At 41.4% G+C, this 18,532-nt stretch overlaps 1 protein-coding gene across 1 annotated transcript; it reads left to right on the forward strand.

Annotated features, from left to right (window-relative positions):
* The first annotated feature begins 378 nt into the window (after positions 1 to 378).
* Positions 379 to 17,130, forward strand: grtp1a (growth hormone regulated TBC protein 1a). The gene is made up of 8 exons (XM_063010597.1): positions 379 to 899; positions 3,708 to 3,859; positions 7,027 to 7,185; positions 8,325 to 8,449; positions 9,612 to 9,708; positions 13,016 to 13,188; positions 15,057 to 15,242; positions 16,000 to 17,130. The coding sequence occupies exons 1-8, from the start codon at positions 817 to 819 to the stop codon at positions 16,090 to 16,092; spliced, it is 1,068 nt and encodes a 355-aa protein (XP_062866667.1). The 5' UTR covers positions 379 to 816; the 3' UTR covers positions 16,093 to 17,130.
* Positions 17,131 to 18,532: the final 1,402 nt, after the last annotated feature.

Raw genomic sequence — 18,532 nt, forward strand, 5'->3', positions numbered from 1 at the left:
CGTATTGAAAGTGTGTGGACGTGTGCATGTATGTATGTACAGTATTCAGTGACCAATGAATATTGTCACGCTCAAGTCTGTCATTTATTTATTAAAAAGTTTTATTTACAATACTTTCCAGGTGTAATGGATCATGGTTTCTCATCCACAGTCCTGGACACCCAGTGCCCTGCAGAGCTTCAGGTTTTCCTTGCTGGTAACACACCTGATTCAGCTCCTTCTGGGACTGGTGTGTGTGGTAAACAATGACGAACTGATCACAGACGGCACTGTGAGGCCTTGTATTTATACTGGGGGCGTGGTCTTAGACCGGTCGTAAGCCCCGCCCCTCGGTTTGATTGACGTCTGTCCTTGAGCTCCCGAAACACGTTAATGGACGTGGCAGTGGGGACACTGGGAAACCCGGTGTGGACGAGGGAAGTGTTCGGGGATGAAGTGCTGATGTGTTGGGGATGAGTTCGGACCGGAGCGCGGTGTGAAGAGTTGGTTTATTCCAGTACAGCGCAGGTTCATGGACGCTGAAGCAGATAAACGTGATGGAAACGTGACTACATGATAAACCTGAGTCCTGCCTTAAAGGCTTTTCTTCTGCGTTTAGTTCTCTCTAAACACTGATCCCGGATCAGATGCTGCACTTTATTCTTTATAGTTTTGACGCATGAAAGCGCAAACTGGACGCACAGATCCACATGAGACCCGACACGATGAAGCGATGAAGCGATGAGCTGCGAGTGAATTTAAGTGAGCGGATTAAACGTTATTGTGACCAAGAGACGCTTCACAACCTGCGGATGAATCCGAACTTCTGTGGCTACAATGGAGAGGAAAGTGAACGGGACCGGGTCAGGTCCACAACACCGCATTAATGTACCGAGTACAGCAAAGGAAAGAGTTCCCAGGTCAGTGCAGTTTTATTATTCAGTACTTATGTTTTGAAATGTAAAGTTAACGTTTAACTTTCAAAATGTTGCTTCTGTGTGCTTATTTTTTCAACTTGACGTCTGACAAATAGTGCCTGAACTAGAGACTGAAGTGTTTGTCTTTAATAACACCTGTCAGTATTGTGAATGTATATAATACTGTATATAAATTACAATATCTATTGTTTTATTATATTATTATATAATATAAAACGTTATATTATCTATCTACCTATCTATCTACTTTTATATATCTATCTATCTATTACTTTTGTATATATTACTTTTTTGATATTTTTTAAGAGTAAATAACTACACACTATCTGTGTGCAATATTTTCACTTAGTTGTATTTCTTTCTGTTTTTCCTGTCTTCATACTGCTGTAACAAGTTAATTTCCCTAAGGGGATCAATAATATCTTATCTTATCTTATCTTATCTTATCTTATCTTATCTTATCTTATCTTATCTTATCTTATCTTATCTTATCTTATCTTATCTTATCTTATCTTATCTTATCTTATCTTATCTTATCTTATCATGTTTATTAGGATTTTAACGTCATGTTTTACACTTTTGGTTACATTCATGACAGGAACGGTAGTTACTCATTACACAAGATTCATCAGTTCACAAGATTATATCAAACACAGTCATGGACAATTTAGTGTCTCCAATTTACCTCACTTGCACGTCTTTGGACTGTTGGAGGAAACCGGAGCACCCGGAGTAAACCCATTCACTCAAAAGAGCATTTGTGAGACACAGTGTGTGTGTAATATAAAATACAAACAAATAGATATTTTAACTTGTATATTAAATAAATTTACAAAACTAACAGGTGTTATTAAAGACAAGCACTTCAGTCTCTAGTTCATAATAATATAATGTGTTGTAATTCATTTTGTTACACCTAATAGCAGTGGGGTGTGGTTGGTTACTAAATAATTCGAATGGGGTGTTGTTTGTTTATTTTACACTTTTGGTTACATTCAAGACAGGAACGGTAGGTACTCATTACACAGAGTTTATCACTTCTTAAGGTTATATCGAACACAGTCACTTGCAAGTCTTTGGACTGTGGGAGGAAACCGGAGCACCCAGAGGAAACCCACGCAGACACAGGGAGAACATGGAAACTCCACACAGAAAGGACCCGGACTCGGACCGCCCCACCTGGGGATCGAACCCAGGACCTTCTTGCTGTGATGCGACAGTCCTACCCACGTAGCCACCGTGACGCCCATATGTATATGTAAATGAATGATTGAATGATATGGGCTGTTGACTCTAAATGGCAAAAACGTCAACACCCCATTTTGGCAAAGTGGGTAGCACTCACAGCAAGAAGGTCCTGGGTTCGATCCCCAGGTGGGGCGGGCTGGGTCCTTTCTGTGAGTGAGGTGAATTGGAGACACTAAATTGTCCATGACTGTGTTTGATATTAAACTTAAGAACTGATGAATCTTGTGTAATGAGTAACTAACGTTCCTGTCATGAATGTAACCAAAAGTGTAAAATAAACACACAACACCCCATTTGAATTATTTACTAACCACACCTCACTGCTATTAGGTGTAACAAAATGAATTACAACACATTATATTATTAAGAACTAGAGACTGAAGTGCTTGTCTTTAATAACAACTGTCAGTTTTGTAAATTTATTTAATATATAAGTTGAAATATCTATTTGTTTGTGTGTTAACTTACACACACACACACACACACTGTCTTTTTTTGTAACATTAGTGCCTCACAAATGCTCTTTTGCATGAATGGATTATCAACATGCCAAAATCTTGCAAAAAGCCATCATAGATGAGTGGAGGCTGTTATGGTCACACAGGAGGGGGAAAAACATATTAACATGCATGATTTTGCAGTGGGACGTTCAACAAGCTTGTGGTCAGGTGTTCACATACTTTTTGAACAGTGTGTTTTTGTATATGTTTGACATACAGGGTAAGTAGAGTTTATGATTGACTACCGCTGGTGATTTCCCTGTTCCTATGTAAATTAACCATATTAACTATCCATGGCTCAAAACATACTTTTGTTTTGACTAAGAGGGTCAACAGCCACTCGCACCAGCCTGTGCTTTTAACCTGGTCAGGGTTACGTTGGGTCCAGTGTCCTCGGAATAGTCCTCGCTAGTCCATCACGGGGCCTCGGCCATTGGCCACATAGTATAGGATAACGTAGGATAAGTTGCTAAAAGCACAGTAGCTTGTACAGGCTAACAGATTTAGAAGAATGTGTGTTTTGTGGTGTGTTTTAATGTTTGCTCAGGTGGTGTAGCAGTGTAATACACTCACCAAACACTACTAAGACCTGGAACTAAGACTTGGCAGCTCCACCCGGATGGTCTGATGCTCAAAAGACACATACGTTTGGCAATTTCTAAACGAGGAAAGGCTGAATAAGGAGCTTACATGCTGCTATAACTGAGAATTTTACTGTCTGGTCGTGCTGCCCAAAGCCGTGGTGGAGAAACACATGGAGCAGAGTGTGATGTTCTGTACGTGTTAAAGCTCTGGAGAAATCCACTGCTGTCTGGTGAAAAGAGGGCAGATTAGCTGCATGTCTGGGGAGTCATCTTAGGTCATTTTGGGTGTCGTGCATGTGGTGAAACCTTCTGTACATTGTATGTTTACATTGGTGTGTCTGTTTCAGCCGACATTCACGTTCATTAACGTTTCTCTGTAACAGTGCAGAATTCATCCTGAGCTGTTTGGTTTTTATTCCTTCTGGTTCATTTTCTTACTGAACTCCATGTCTCTACAGTTTGGATCCGTACGGCTTTGAGAGATCGAATGACTTCGATTACGAGTCCTATGAGGAGTTTATGTCGGAGTATATGGCCGTTCTCACCAAACGATCCATCAAATGGTCCAAACTACTGCAGGGAAGAAGCCGCATCGAGAGGAACCTGAAGGGTGAGTGTGTGAGGTTCAGAATAACGTTGAATCTTAATTGCAGTGCTGTGAAATGTTACACACTGTTTCCAGAACATTTAGGACATTTTGTAAAATCCAAACATTGGTTTAAGAATGTAAGCAATGTGCAGTTGGCTAAAATGTTTCAATCAGTGACACGGTGTGCTGTGATAAAAAAAAAATCCAGAAGCCGTGAGCAGGGAGGTTACTGAAGTACATCAGTCTGAAAATGATTTACTAAGTTATGGTTTTCTCAGGCTGAAATCCTGAACGTAAATGTACGTTTATTAACCTGTGCTTTAAAGCCAAACTTACACTTCCGGAGAAAAATTGCCATGGTCAGGAGCTAAGAAAGAACCCAACGGTCGACCACACAGCTACAAAAGTTTAAAAGATGAGAGAACATGTTAGACAGAACCAAGTTAAATGTATTTTTGTAGCGCTTTGTATAGTAGACATTGTCTCAGAGCAACTGTACAGATTCCGGGGCATCAGTGCCCGGCTTCCACACCGTCAACAAACCTGAATGATTGTGTGTGAGATGCAGAACGACAGCAATCCAACACAAATCTCAGTGACCATGAACCCAAGCTCAAGATCTGCTCCTTTGTCTAAAGGCGGGGTGGACAGCACCAGTCCTAGAGGACCAAAACCCATATATATACACACTAATCAGCCTTAACATTATAACCACCTCCTTGTTTCTACACTCACTGTCCATTTTATCAGCTCCACGTACCATATAGAAGCACTTTGTAGTTCTACAATTACTGAATGTGGTCCATCTGTTTCTCTACATGCTTTTTAGCCTGCTTTCATGCTGTTCTTCAATGGTCAGGACCCCCACAGGACCACCACAGAGCAGGTATTATTTAGGTGGTGGATCATTCTCAGCACTGCAGTGACACTGACATGAGTGGATCAGACACAGCAGCACTGCTGGAGTTTTTAAATACCGTGTCCACTCACTGTCCACTCTATTAGACACTCCTACCTAGCTGGTCCACCTTGTAGATGTAAAGTCAGAGACGATCGCTCATCTATTGCTGCTGTTTGAGTCGGTCATCTTCTAGACCGTCATCAGTGGTCACAGGACGCTGCCCACAGGCGCTGTTGGCTGGATATTTTTGATTGGTGGACTATTCTCAGTCCAGCAGAGACAGTGAGGTGTTTAAAAACTCCAGCAGCGCTGCTGTGTCTGATCCACTCATACCAGCACAACACACACTAAAACACCACCACCATGTCAGTGTCACTGCAGTGCTGAGAATGATCCACCACCTAAATAATACCTGCTCTGTGGTGGTCCTGTGGGGTCCTGACCATTAAAGAATAGCATGGGCTAACATAGTATGTAGAGAAACAGATGGACTACAGTCAGTAATTGTAGAACTATAAAAGTGCTTCTGTATGGTAAGTGGAGCTGATAAAATGGACAGTGAGTTTAGAAACAAGGAGGTGGTTTTAATGTTATGGTTGATCGGTGTATATATATATCAAATCAAATACATTTTATTATCCTAATTACATTTTCACTCTCATGGAACAGACGTTAGATCTTTCACTTTCAGTTTATTAAGCTGCACGAGTTCCTCTGCTGTAGGACCACATGCTGAAATATAACCCGTGTGTATTCTGATTATGGGTCAGCGCCACTGAGGTATTATAAGAGCTGACCTGAGTGGTTAGCGTTAGCCTCTATTCATTATAATAGGATTTGCAGAGTGTCACAGTGAAACAGCTGTGCAGTATTGACGTCACTTTTGGAGGATTATTTTCTTTTATAAGAAAAGTGAGATGACGGTCTTCATTAGTTTTACTTCCTGTGTCCATTCGCTCCTGCATAAAGCTGTTCATGCTGTGCCTCCACCCCACGTGAGAATCCGTACATTCACTGACCTGGATCTGACCCCCTGGAGTGATTTATATTGTCTGAATGTTCATGTCTTGTTGACTCCACATTCTGAAGCCACTTTTCCACTTTCACAACTACAATTTTTGTTTAACGGATTCTATTAGAGACTTTTTTGTTTTATGCATTTTCTCCCGACTTTCAGCTCGTCCAATTGCCAGATTGCGTCATGCTTCCTCTCCACAAATGCCTATCCCTGTCTGATTGAGGAGAACAAAGCTAACCCATGCCCCCTCCAACACGTGGGCAGCAGCCGTATGCATTTTGTCACCTACACTTTGACGAGTGCAGTGAAGTCAAAGAAGTCGTCTTCCTTTAAAACTGTCAGTTAAAAAGTTCATTTCCGACAGCTGATGCTTGATTCCAGTTGATCGCAACACTACAGTCTGTACAGACACAGAACACCGATTTGAAACACACCCTTACCCCTGGTGTAAAGCGTCAGCTGTGTGTACGCATTGGATTTGGCGTGACTAACCCAAAAAGGATGACTCTATATGCATTTAAGTTATTTAAATAATAAACTTGCGCTCAGGTGGCGCAGCGGTAAATTACTCTAGCCCACTACTGCTGGAATCCAGGGTAGACATGATTGGCTACGTCTAAGGGGGGGCGGCCTAGGTCCCACGATGGATTGGTGTTCTGTCTGGGGTGTGCTACTGCATTGTGCTCAGTAAACTGGACCCACTGTGACACTGACCAGTAGCCACTGGTACATACTATAAACAAGATTACGCTTAGCTGGGTCTCCCATTATAATCTTTACAGATGTGGTGAAAGAAACACTACTCATCATTAAGAGATGCTCTTTGCCTCAGCTTCATTTATTATTTACTTTTATTTACTTTGTGAGCATAAAGATGATGATAAATACTGTAGCTTCAATGTTTCAACATTGTTGGATGTTCTTTTCCCACCACTAAAGTACAAGTATCAGGCATGATGTGACATTTCTTTTTCTCTCTTTATAAAAAGCTGGTTGGTTACGTAACTGATGATTAGACCTACAGTAGATGCCACACATCCCTGAGAAAAGCATCAGCCTGGTGTCAGTTGGACATGACAGTCTGATTACACAAGGCTTTCTTAAGTAGTTCACTTAACAACTCACCAGTGACCAGTGGTGGACATTGATATGTACTTTTGAACGTCTACATTTTCAAACCTCCTGTGATTTTAAGGTTACAGAGTAGTTGAATGTTCATTAAACAGGCCCCGTGTAGAGATAATTATCCGTGTGTGTTTTTCCCCACAGTAAAGCGTTATGTACGGAAAGGAGTCCCCAACGAGCACCGGACTTTGATCTGGATGGTGACGAGCGGCTCCCAGGAGCAAATGGAAAGAAACTCAGGGTATTATCACTCGCTGCTTCAGGCCCAACACGACCCCAAACTGGTGGAAACCATCCGCACAGGTTTGCACGGCTCATCCCATTAATAAACTGATTCTGAAAGGAGGGATCAGCTACTAACTGTTATTAACGATTAGGAGTGAAGTGTTTTATAAAGTCTGATCACAATTTAATTTTAGTTCTTCGCTGTAATTTATTTATATTAATTCTGTAATTGTATACTATACTATGCTTATTTTATACTAAACTACACGCTTACTGTTTGCTATTAGCTTAATGTATACTACACTGTAAGCTTAATGAATGCTATACTATAAGCTTATTATATATACTGCTATACACTTACTGTATATCATACTATAAACTTACGGTATACTATAAGCTTATTATATATACTGCTATACACTTACTGTATATCATACTATAAACTTACTGTGTACTATAAGCTTACTGCTATACATTTTCTATAAGCTTACTCTATAAGCTTTATAAGTTTACTTATTGTATATACTGTACTGTTATTTTTCTATAAACCATGCTATAAGCTTACTATATATACTGTTATACGCTTATTGTATACCATACTATAAACTTACGGTATACTATAAGCTTATTATATATACTGCTATACACTTACTGTATATCATACTATAATCTTACTGTATACTATAAGCTTATATATACTGCTATACACTTTATTTCATACTATAATCTTACTGTATACTATAAGCTTACTGCCATACATTTTCTATAAGCTTACTTATTGTATATACTGTTATTCTTCTATAAACCATGCTATAGGCTTACTATATATACTGTTATATTCTTGTTGTATACCATACTATAAACTTACTGTGTACTGTAAACTTACTGTACACTATAAGCCTACTGTGTATATACTGCTATACACATCATATATCATGCTATATGCCTAATGTACATATGCCTATTAGCTTACTGTATACCATGCTATGCACTTACTGTACAGCATGATATAAGCTTACCATATATAATGCTATATGCCCAATGTATATACGCCTGTAAGCTTACTCTATACCATACTATAAGCTTAATATACTGTGGCATTGAAAAGCTTTAAAGCCTCTACATGTAGCGTGGTACGTGCAGACATTATTGGTCTAAATGGATATTCTTTTGAGATTAGGAGTACGCTGAGCTTAGCGTTTTATATTTGTTTACAGATTTGCATAGGACGTTTCCAGACAACGTGCAGTTCCGGAGGACCGCTGAGCCGTGCTTGCAGAAAGCCTTATATAATGTGCTGCTTGCGTATGGACACCACAACAAGACGGTCGGGTACTGTCAGGTAAATGATTCTTCAGTCTGAACTTTATTCCCACTTTAAAGTGCTGAGTTTGGGTTAAATCTGCTGCCAGCTGCATGCTGGGCACATGAGTGGTGGTGATAAAAAAACAAAACAAAGGTTGCATGATGGGGTTTTTTGGTGTGTCAGTGTTGTCCTGCGCACATTCTGTCCCAATAGTAAACTTTTGTGAAACACACGTCATCTGATTTCCAATGCAAATAAATTCTAAATGTTCTACGTGACGTTATTGTTTCACACTGCTGCGCCGGCCACACTTTTATTTTCACTAAATGAGCAAACAAACCTGGTTTACATGAAAGATAAAGGTTCCTTTCTAATCTCCTGTATGCAGAAGCTTGTATCCTTGGTGTTTTCATGAACCAAGCTCTGTTTTAGAGGTCACGGCAAGGCGATAGCCAAGTTCGACGTATTGTTTTTTGGCTTTGGCCTTTATGTACCAAATTCTCAAAACATTTTAAAAACGTTATGGGCTGTAGGTAATAAAATTCCTACTTAAATATAAACAATCCTAAACTGTTTGTCCATGTCCAGTCACGTACATTATTTATTTTATTGACCCATCCTTGCTCATAAAAACATATTTGTATTATCATCTGTCACCAATTCACCTCTACTTACATGTCCCAAAATAGGTGTTTTCCACCCCAATTTCCCCCCCAATCTAGTAGTATCCAGTTGCCTGATTGTAATTCTCCCCACTGCCGCAGACCTCCACTCTCACCTGCACAAAAAGAGTTCACATAAAGATCTATATTCGCACACTGATCACCGGTATTCCACATCTCTGAACAGGCGCCATCGTCCAGCCGGCAGCAGTTATGAGGAAACCCTATTCAGCCATTGTCCCGTCCTTTTTAATCACCTCACAAACATGTTTACAACAATCTATAGGGTCAAGAGATAAAATTTTAATTATCTTTTTACAAGTATTCAAATAAAAACAGGCCATTTAATGAATCACTGATCTGATTTACCTGCTGTCCTACTGTGTTTGTAAACTGAGACTGAAATGTTTTATGTAATTAAGGCTACCACATGTTTAGCCTTCAGGGATGTTATACAATTTTACTTGTATGAAATGTGCTGTATTAATAAGCTTGCCTTTCCTTGTCGATGTTTTGCTTTGTTCTCAAACCTTTAGGGGATGAACTTCATCGCTGGGTACCTCCTCATAATCACCAAAGATGAAGAGAAGTCCTTTTGGTTAATGGAGGCTCTTTTAAACAGGATACTTCCAGGTTTGTGCAATTGCCATGAATCATTTAATTATCCTCATTTATTTTTAAAGTGAAAAGGTGTGACTGATGCCAGACAATCATACAGTTTTAATGCAGCGATTACAATGTACACGGAACAGAGTCATCTCTTACTTCATGCTACAGGAATCTCACAGCATGCTGGAAATGATGTCGGGATAGTGCTACATTCCAGAAGGCCCAGAGCCAGCTGTGAAGTTTGGTGGAGGTAGTCTGAAGTAAATGGAAAGTCAAGTCAATCAAATTTATTTATATAGTGCTTTTTACAGTGAACATTGTCTCAAAGCAACTTTACAGAATCCAGGGCTAACAGACAAAAAAACCCTTATTGAGCAAGCCGAGGGCGACAGTGGCAAGAAAAAACTCCCTTAAAAAGAAACCTTGAGAGGAACTAGACTCAGCAGGGACCTCCGTCCTCTTTGGGTGGCCTGGAGGATAATTTAAATAAATATGATTTACACAAATCATACAAACACAAAATTAAATTGAACTGAAAGTTATAACTAACAAAAAAATAATTGGAGTTCTTCATTGTTCAGTCCAGTCTGTGATAAAGTCCGTTGTAAGTTTTGGACATTTTTGGTGCAAACACGCCAGGTTTCCATCACATCTAGTAGGAGCAGCATTGTTGGCACGGCAGTCTCGACTTGCAGTCTTTAACCTCGAGAGGGTGAACAGGTTTCCATCAGAACCACCTCGGGGTAAAACAACAGAAGATGTAGTTACAATGTAAAATCGTTAAGAGTGAAATATCAGTTTTACAAAGTAGCTTTAGACTCCGACACCCCGAATTATTACAGCATAACTAAGTTTGCTTGTTTAGTTTGACAAGACTAATCAAAAGCCTGAGTAAATAAATATGTTTTCAATCTAGACTTGAACATCGAGACGTGTCCGAGTCCCGGACAGAGGCAGGGAGATTATTCCAAAGTTGTGGAGCTTCGTAGGAAAATGCTCTTCCACCAGTCGTGATCTTTTTAATTCTAGGAAAGCATAATGTTAGAAGCTAAAAACTTAGTGTACAATGATGAGTGATTTTAACTTTTAGGTTCCACTTTTTGGTTCCAGTCCTTGTTGGATTAAGCACAAAGCAAAGTCATAAAATGGTTTTCCCTGTTCAGGGTGGAAGAACCTGTCTGGCCTGCACAGAGCCGCTACCTTAATCTCATCCAGCACTTTTGGAATAAACAGGAACTGCAGCTATGAGCCAAGTTTTATGATTCGAAGTTAATGCTCTTGTGTATGAGCTGAAGTGTTCCTGGCTGTTATGTTCCAAAATAATTGAAATGTTCCTGAGAGAGTTGAAGGTAACAACAGCAGCAACATGAGACCAGCGTTATGTTCATGCCTATGATTTTGCAGTAACAAGCAGGTATGGCCGTGATGTAAGAGGGTTCACATACTTTTGTGAATGAAGGCTAAGCGCACCAATCCAGTCATCAAAACAAGTCCTATAGAAACGAGCGTGTGTTTGCGTACAGTAGACAATGCTGTGCTTAGTAACAGCCTTCCTGAGTGAATACATGAAAGGAACCCGTCCTGCAGGAAGCCCACAATGCTCCTGGTGTGCGGGACACATTAGCATGGACGTCAGGTCCTTCTCCTGAGTCCTGAAGTTACTGGACACTCTGGGTATTTCGACCCGAGCTGCTGCTATAAATGTGTCCCAGACGACCCGGGCGTGTTTAGGTGAAACTTTCAGAGCTATTCTCAGCACCTCATTCCATTTCCTGAACTATGAATAAACCTGGATCAGGTCACATGACGCTGATCCGCTGAAAGCCGGTTAGACTGCAGTTACAACCGTCTGGATGACGCATGTCTGTACTGTACACACTTAAGCTACCTGCACGCTGATCTACACTGATTTCCTGGTTTACTTTGGCTCCTAGGAATTATGTATTAACTGATCCCGCTTTTTAAGAGCCAGTAGGACCGATGTAGGAGTCTACCACTGACTGGTGAAAAGAAGAGCCAGTAGGACCGATGTAGGAGTCACTGACTGGTGAAAAGAAGTGCCAGAGGGGCTGATGTAGGAGTCCACCACTGACTGGGTAAAAGAAGTGCCAGAGGGGCTGATGTAGGAGTTCAACACTGACTGGGTAAAAGAAGTGCCAGAGGTGCTGATGTAGGAGTCTGCCACTGACTGGTGAAAAGAAATGCCAGTAGGGCTGATGTAGGAGTCCACCACTGACTGAAGAAAAGAAGTACCAGTAGGGCTGATGTAGGAGTGCACCACTGACTGAAGAAAAGAAGAGCCAGTAGGACCGATGTAGGAGTCACTGACTGGTGAAAAGAAGTGCCAGAGGGGCTGATGTAGGAGTTCAACACTGACTGGGTAAAAGAAGTGCCAGAGGGGCTGATGTAGGGGTCTGCCACTGACTGGTGAAAAGAAGTGCCAGTAGGGCTGATGTAGGAGTCACTGACTGGTGAAAAGAAGTGCCAGAGGGGCTGATGTAGGGGTCTGCCACTGACTGGACAAAAGAAGTGCCAGTAGGGCTGATGTAGGAGTCCACCACTGACTGAAGAAAAGAAGTGCCAGTAGGGCTGATGTAGGAGTCCACCACTGACTGGACAAAAGAAATGCCAGTAGGGCTGATGTAGGAGTCCACCACTGACTGGACAAAAGAAGTGCCAGTAGGGCTGATGTAGGAGTCTACCACGGACTGGTGAAAAGAAGTGCCAGAGGGGCTGATGTAGGAGTCTACCACTGACTGAAGAAAAGAAGTGCCAGTAGGGCTGATGTAGGAGTCCACCACTGACTGAACAAAAGAAGTGCCAGTAGGGCTGATGTAGAAGTCCAACACTGATTGGACAAAAGAAGAGCCAGTAGGACCGATGTAGGAGTCACTGACTGGTGAAAATAAGTGCCAGAGGGGCTGATGTAGAAGTCCAACACTGACTGGTGAAAAGAAGAGCCAGTAGGACTGATGTAGGAGTCCACCACTGACTGACTGAAGCGCTATACTTTATTACTGTGGTTCCCTGTAATCAGGTGCAGAGCAGAACATGTCATTCCAATGTCATGCTCAGATTGGTGCTTGGTTTCAGTGTATTTGATTCAATGAGCACCTGAGCTGTGTGATTTCCCCTCATAGATAAAGCTGTTCTTACTTTTTACAGGTGTAGCATTGAGCAGCTTATTTTACCAAGAAAATGTAAATTATTATTATTATTATTACTATTTTCTATTGTCTATGAATAACACTTTCACATCTCTTGGGTTCAAACTATTTCCTATACATTTGTGTGCATTCTAACACCTGACCTCCATTAACTCTGTCTTTAGATTACTACACACCATCCATGTTGGGTCTGAAGACAGACCAGGAAGTGCTGGGAGACCTCGTGAAGACTAAAGCACCGGCTGTGTGGAACACCATGGCGCAGCACAGCGTCATGTGGACGCTGGTGGTGTCACGCTGGTTCATCTGCCTCTTTATCGACATCCTACCTGTAGAGGTAAGAGGATGAGCACCATGAAGCCTTGAATACATGACGGCTTTAAACATCGAAACATCTGGATTTTAAAACCGGTGTACACTGCACACTAGTACATCGATTTCTTAGGAGGAGAGAACTATTAGAAAAACGAAAGGTGATCACCCACTACACATCTTCAAACATGTGGCAGAACTAAAGTCCACAGTGGCTAAGTGAGTAGCACTGTCGCCTCACAGCAAGAGGGTCCTGGGTATGATCCCCAGTTGGGGCGGTCCAGGTCCTTTCTGTGTGGAGTTTGCATGTTCTCCTTGTGTCCGTGTGGGTTTCCTCCGGGAGCTCCGGTTTCCTCCCACAGTCCAAAGACGTGCAAGTGAGGTGAATTGGAGACACTAAATTGTCCATGACTCTGTTGGATATAACCTTGTGAACTGATGAATCTTGTGTAATGAGTAACTACCGTTCCTGTCATGAATGTAACCAAAGTGTAAAACATGACGTTAAAACCCTAATAAACAAACAAACAATAAAAAAACTGCTATATTTAGGTGTCGCCCCAGCAGATCTGGTCCACACACCTGACTTGGCACAGTTTTTCCAGACGCTGGTCCTGTTGTATTTGCGTTCGTATATTATTCTCATTTTCAGTAAGCGCTTAATCCTAATCAGGTTGGTCATCAAATGACCATCATTAGTGACCTAGAAAATTAGAGGAAGTCCTGCTTAATTTCCTCCTTATTTAAAAAAACAAACAAACACTGTAACATTTAAATAGGAATAAGTAACTCAGTACACAGAACGAGAAGTAAGAACATCACTGCTGGCACTACTTCCGTTATTATCAACAAAGGACATTTGATAAGACAGTAATCAGTCCATCAACACGCACATGAGCTTAGATGAGCTTTTTAGGGCGGCACGGTGGCTAAGTGGGTAGCACTGTCACCTCACAGCAGAAGGTCCTGGGTTCGATCCCCAGGTGGGGCGGTCTGGGTCCTTTCTGTGTGGAGTTTGCATGTTCTCCCTGTGTCCTCCTGGTGCTCCGGTTTTCTCCAACAGTCCCAAGACGTGCAAGTGAGGTGAATTGGAGACACTAAATTGTCCAGGACTGTGTTTGATATAAACTTGTGAACTGATGAATCTTGTGTAATGAGTAACTACCGTTCCTGTCATGAATGTAACCAAAGTGTAAAACATGACGTTAAAATCCTAATAAACAAACAAACGGATGAGCTTTTTAGCTGTTTCAGAAATGGCATTGAAGAACACAAAATAAAACCTTGGAACAAAATGTTATTGTTTGTTTGTTTATCAGGATTTTAACGTCATGTTTTACACTTTGGTTACATTCATGACAGGAACGGTAGTTACTCATTACACAAGATTTATCAGTTCACACAAGGTTATATCAAACACAGTCATGGACAATTTAGTGTCTCCAATTCACCTCACTTGCACGTCTTTGGACTGTGGGAGGAAACCCACACAGACACGGGGAGAACATGCAAACTCCACACAGGAAGGACTCAGACTGCCCCACCTGGGGATCGAACCCAGGACCTTCTTGCTGTGAGGCGACAGTGCTACCCACTTAGCCAACGCTGCCCCAAAATGTCATTAGCTGTTTTTAATAAGGACGTAAGTATTGGGACACCTCTTCTAATTTTTGAATTTATAATTATTTCTAACAGGTGTAATAAATGAATTATATAAAGGAAATTCCGTGCTTTACACACACATCAAACCTTAGTTTCAGTCTCCTCCAAACCTCTGCATCTCTCATACACATTCATTTGTTTGTAAACCGAATGTGTAAGTGCTAGTTTCTGCCCTTAGTTTTTATAAAGGTGAGTTTTTCTTCCCCTACCAACCCCCCCTCCCCCTTCCAGACAGTTTTACGGATCTGGGACAGCCTGTTCTATGAGGGCTCGAAGATTCTGTTCCGTGTGGCTCTCACCCTGATCCGCCACAACCAGGCTTTGATCTCGCAGGGCCAGCACCTTCCGGACATTTGTGAGCGCTTTAAACAGAGCACGAGAGGCCCGTTCGTAGAGGACTGCCACGCCTTTATGCAGGTAGGTCTTGGGTAAACACACATACAAGGAACACCCCAGTGGTTTTGATCAGTCTGGCTGCTGTACTATGTTATTTCAAGTGCTCAAGTCATTTATATGGTTTCTCACCATCTTCAAAAGACGATTAAAGACGCACCATTTCACTCAGCACTTTAAAATGAGAACTTACATGCACTTACTAACCTTCTATACTTGTCAAAAAAACTTCCACCTACAGCTTTGTTCCAACAGGGTCACAGCAGATATGTATTATTGAATTGTTGGCCACCTACACTAACTTAAAGTTGTGAAATACAAATAGAATTTAAGCAATTAAGGTTTGAGGATGTGCTTAAGAATCCAACATGCTCATTATACTTAGTATAATTTAGGAAAGCTGAAAAAAACATTTCTTAATTTCTGTTCTGGATATTCATCAGCTTCTGATGGAAAAGTGAAAGTCAGTCTCAGTTGACTTTTGTTTGTGGCACATTTAAGTTTGGCCTTTTCCTTATCTAAACTAGGAATAGTTGAACATGACCTCCCCCTCCCCCTTCCTACACACTCACAATGACTGTACAAGCATTTCTGGCTTTCGTACACATTCAGTGTCAATCATGCAGTGATTGGATAAAATGAATGATTCAAATGTTATCTACCTAAATGTCTCAAAGTGTCACATGTAGATCTTGAACCACAGCCTAGTAGCACTGCACAAGTCTAAACCGGATCTTCAGTCCACTCACTGTGTCTCGTATCGACTCTCTTCTTCCCACAGCAAATTTTTAAAGAACCTGGAAGCCTCTCCATGGTGACCATTACCAAGCTGCGCGAGGCGCGGCGGGCACAGATTATGGCTGAGGAATATTAACCAACCAACTTGGGCTTTGGTCCGAATCACCCATGAAGCAACCTCATGAGGGCATTTTTCTAAACATTCCTGAGTACTGTTTGCACTTTTATGATGTTACTGTTAGAACAGACTGTTCAGAATCTCAGACGTTGAAGTTAAAGGGAGCTTTTGTCTTAATTGTTTAGACTTAACTACAACATACAACTTTACAGTACTATGTACATTCAGGGCTAGAGCTGTATGTTGTGTAGCATGTATGCTAACCTCATATTAACGAGCACTACAATAAGGGGAATGTGTCTGCCATGTTCAGCTTATCAACGGCCTTGTGGTCAGTGATCCAAGTGACCTTATTGTCATAAGTGGTGATGGCACAAGTCCTACAGATCTGAGCATAATAAACGCTTTACTCAAACCTTGTACAATTCAAATATCTTGACTCTGCACTTTCCATTTTGAAGCCTATTGGATTTTGATTGCTGCAAAACTACTGTGAAATAAAGAATCTGGTACTTGTGTTTTACTTTTTTTAGTCGTTTCCAATTCCTAATAGCTGCAGAGTAGCACTCGCCCCCTCCAATACTCGTGTAGTCGTCAGCTTCTTTTCACCTGCTAGAGGTGGGTTCTCACACGTATAGAGAGTCACGCTATGCCATCTGTGAATGACCCACCACTTAGGCAGCAAAACAACCTTATCAACCTCGGGCACAGCTAAATATGCCTGTTAGATGCCTGGCCAGGCCGACAGCACGGCTAAGATCTGAACCCGAGAGCCTGAGCACTCGCTGGTCGCTTTTTAAAAGATGTCCGTCAGAGTTTGAGTTCTTTATTTTTTAATGAACGTCATTTGTGTGCGCGCCATGAGACGGTACAAGCAATACTGACCACAGGTTTATAAAATCAGTTCTCTAAAGCTCCTACACTGTAGTTTTTGATACCTCGAAGCCATGAAAGGCCACCGCTGACGTTTCTACTGACCAGAAGATTTCACTGAACAGTTTTGTAAGAGGACAGGTGATTTATATGCAGTACTTTAATAAACTGATCTGAATTACATTCTGCTCCATGTGGTTATTCTTCTTATTATTATTTTTTTTTATTATGAATATTAACGATAGGCAGTATAAAGCCTCTTTCTTTTGGAAAGGATTTTAGATTTTGAAGGAATACTGCAGGAATTCATTCAGCCCTAATATGAGGCTTGTCTTACACGTTCAAATTCCAGTTGATTCCAGAGGTGTTTAGAGGGGTTAAAGGTCAGGGCTTTGTATGACGGTTCTTTCTTTCACTAAAATCTCCAAATCATTACACCTCCACCTCCAAACTTTACATCTGGCACCATGCTTACCATGAATTTTCACTGCTCCAGAGTTTATTTTGTTTCACACCAGTTAAACATGATGATAAAACAAAGCAGTCTGATAGATGAGTTTGGGTTCAGCAGATGCTACGAGGACGTTGTCTGTTTGAGGTATTGTGAGCTACTTGCATTGTGCCAACTATAAAGTTTGGTTGAGGAGGGATAATTCTGTAAGGTTGTTGTTTCAGAAGTTGGCACAGGCCCCATAGATCCAGTGAATGGAAACCTTAATGCCTCAGCGTACCAAGACATTTTGGACAATTATACACTTCCAACTTTGCAGAAACAGTATGGGGAAGGTACTTTTCTGTTCCAGCGTAGGAACCCCTGAACTCGAACAGAGATTGCAAGCCAGGCTCTTTTGTCTAACAGGTTTTTCTAGATGAATGGGCAAAGATTTTCACAGACACTAAAATCTTGTTAAAGCCTTACCAGAAGAGTGGACGCTGTTATAGCTGCAAAGGGGGTGACCAACTCCATATTAATGCCTATGGATTTAGAGTGGGGTGTCTTTAAAGCTCCTGTAGGTATAATGTGTAGGTCTTCCAATACTTTTAGCCATTTAATGTATGTTAATATATACACACACAAGACAGATCAGTGACGTTTTATTGTTTAGACATTTTCTAGAATTAACCACTGGGATTCTAAATGAAAACCTTGTATCCATTATGATGTGGATACAAAAACAACTAAGATTAATTTACTTGTGTTTATTTGGACTAGACTTTAGAAATCCAACCCATGATGCTTTCGAATAACTGATGCTACATTTATGGGCAGTTTAGAGCTTGACAGTCAGTGGTCCAATTGGGCAGCACGATGGCTAAGTGGGTAGCACCGTCACCTCACAGCAAGAAGGTCCTGGGTTCGATCCCCAGTTGGGGTGGTCCGGGTTCTCCCCTTGTCTGCGTGGGTTTCCTCCCAGTCCAAAAACATGCAGCCAGGCTAATTGGAGACACTGAATTGTCCTGTAGGTACTGAGCCGCTAGGATGCATAAACCAGTGCATTGTAGTGCCGGTCCCAAGCCCGGATAAATAGGGAGGGTCGTGTCAGGAAGGGCATCCGGCGTACAAACTGTGCCAAATCAATAATGC

The sequence above is a fragment of the Trichomycterus rosablanca genome, chromosome 15 (assembly GCF_030014385.1).
Source record: "Trichomycterus rosablanca isolate fTriRos1 chromosome 15, fTriRos1.hap1, whole genome shotgun sequence".
In the NCBI taxonomy this organism is placed as follows: Eukaryota; Metazoa; Chordata; class Actinopteri; order Siluriformes; family Trichomycteridae; genus Trichomycterus; species Trichomycterus rosablanca.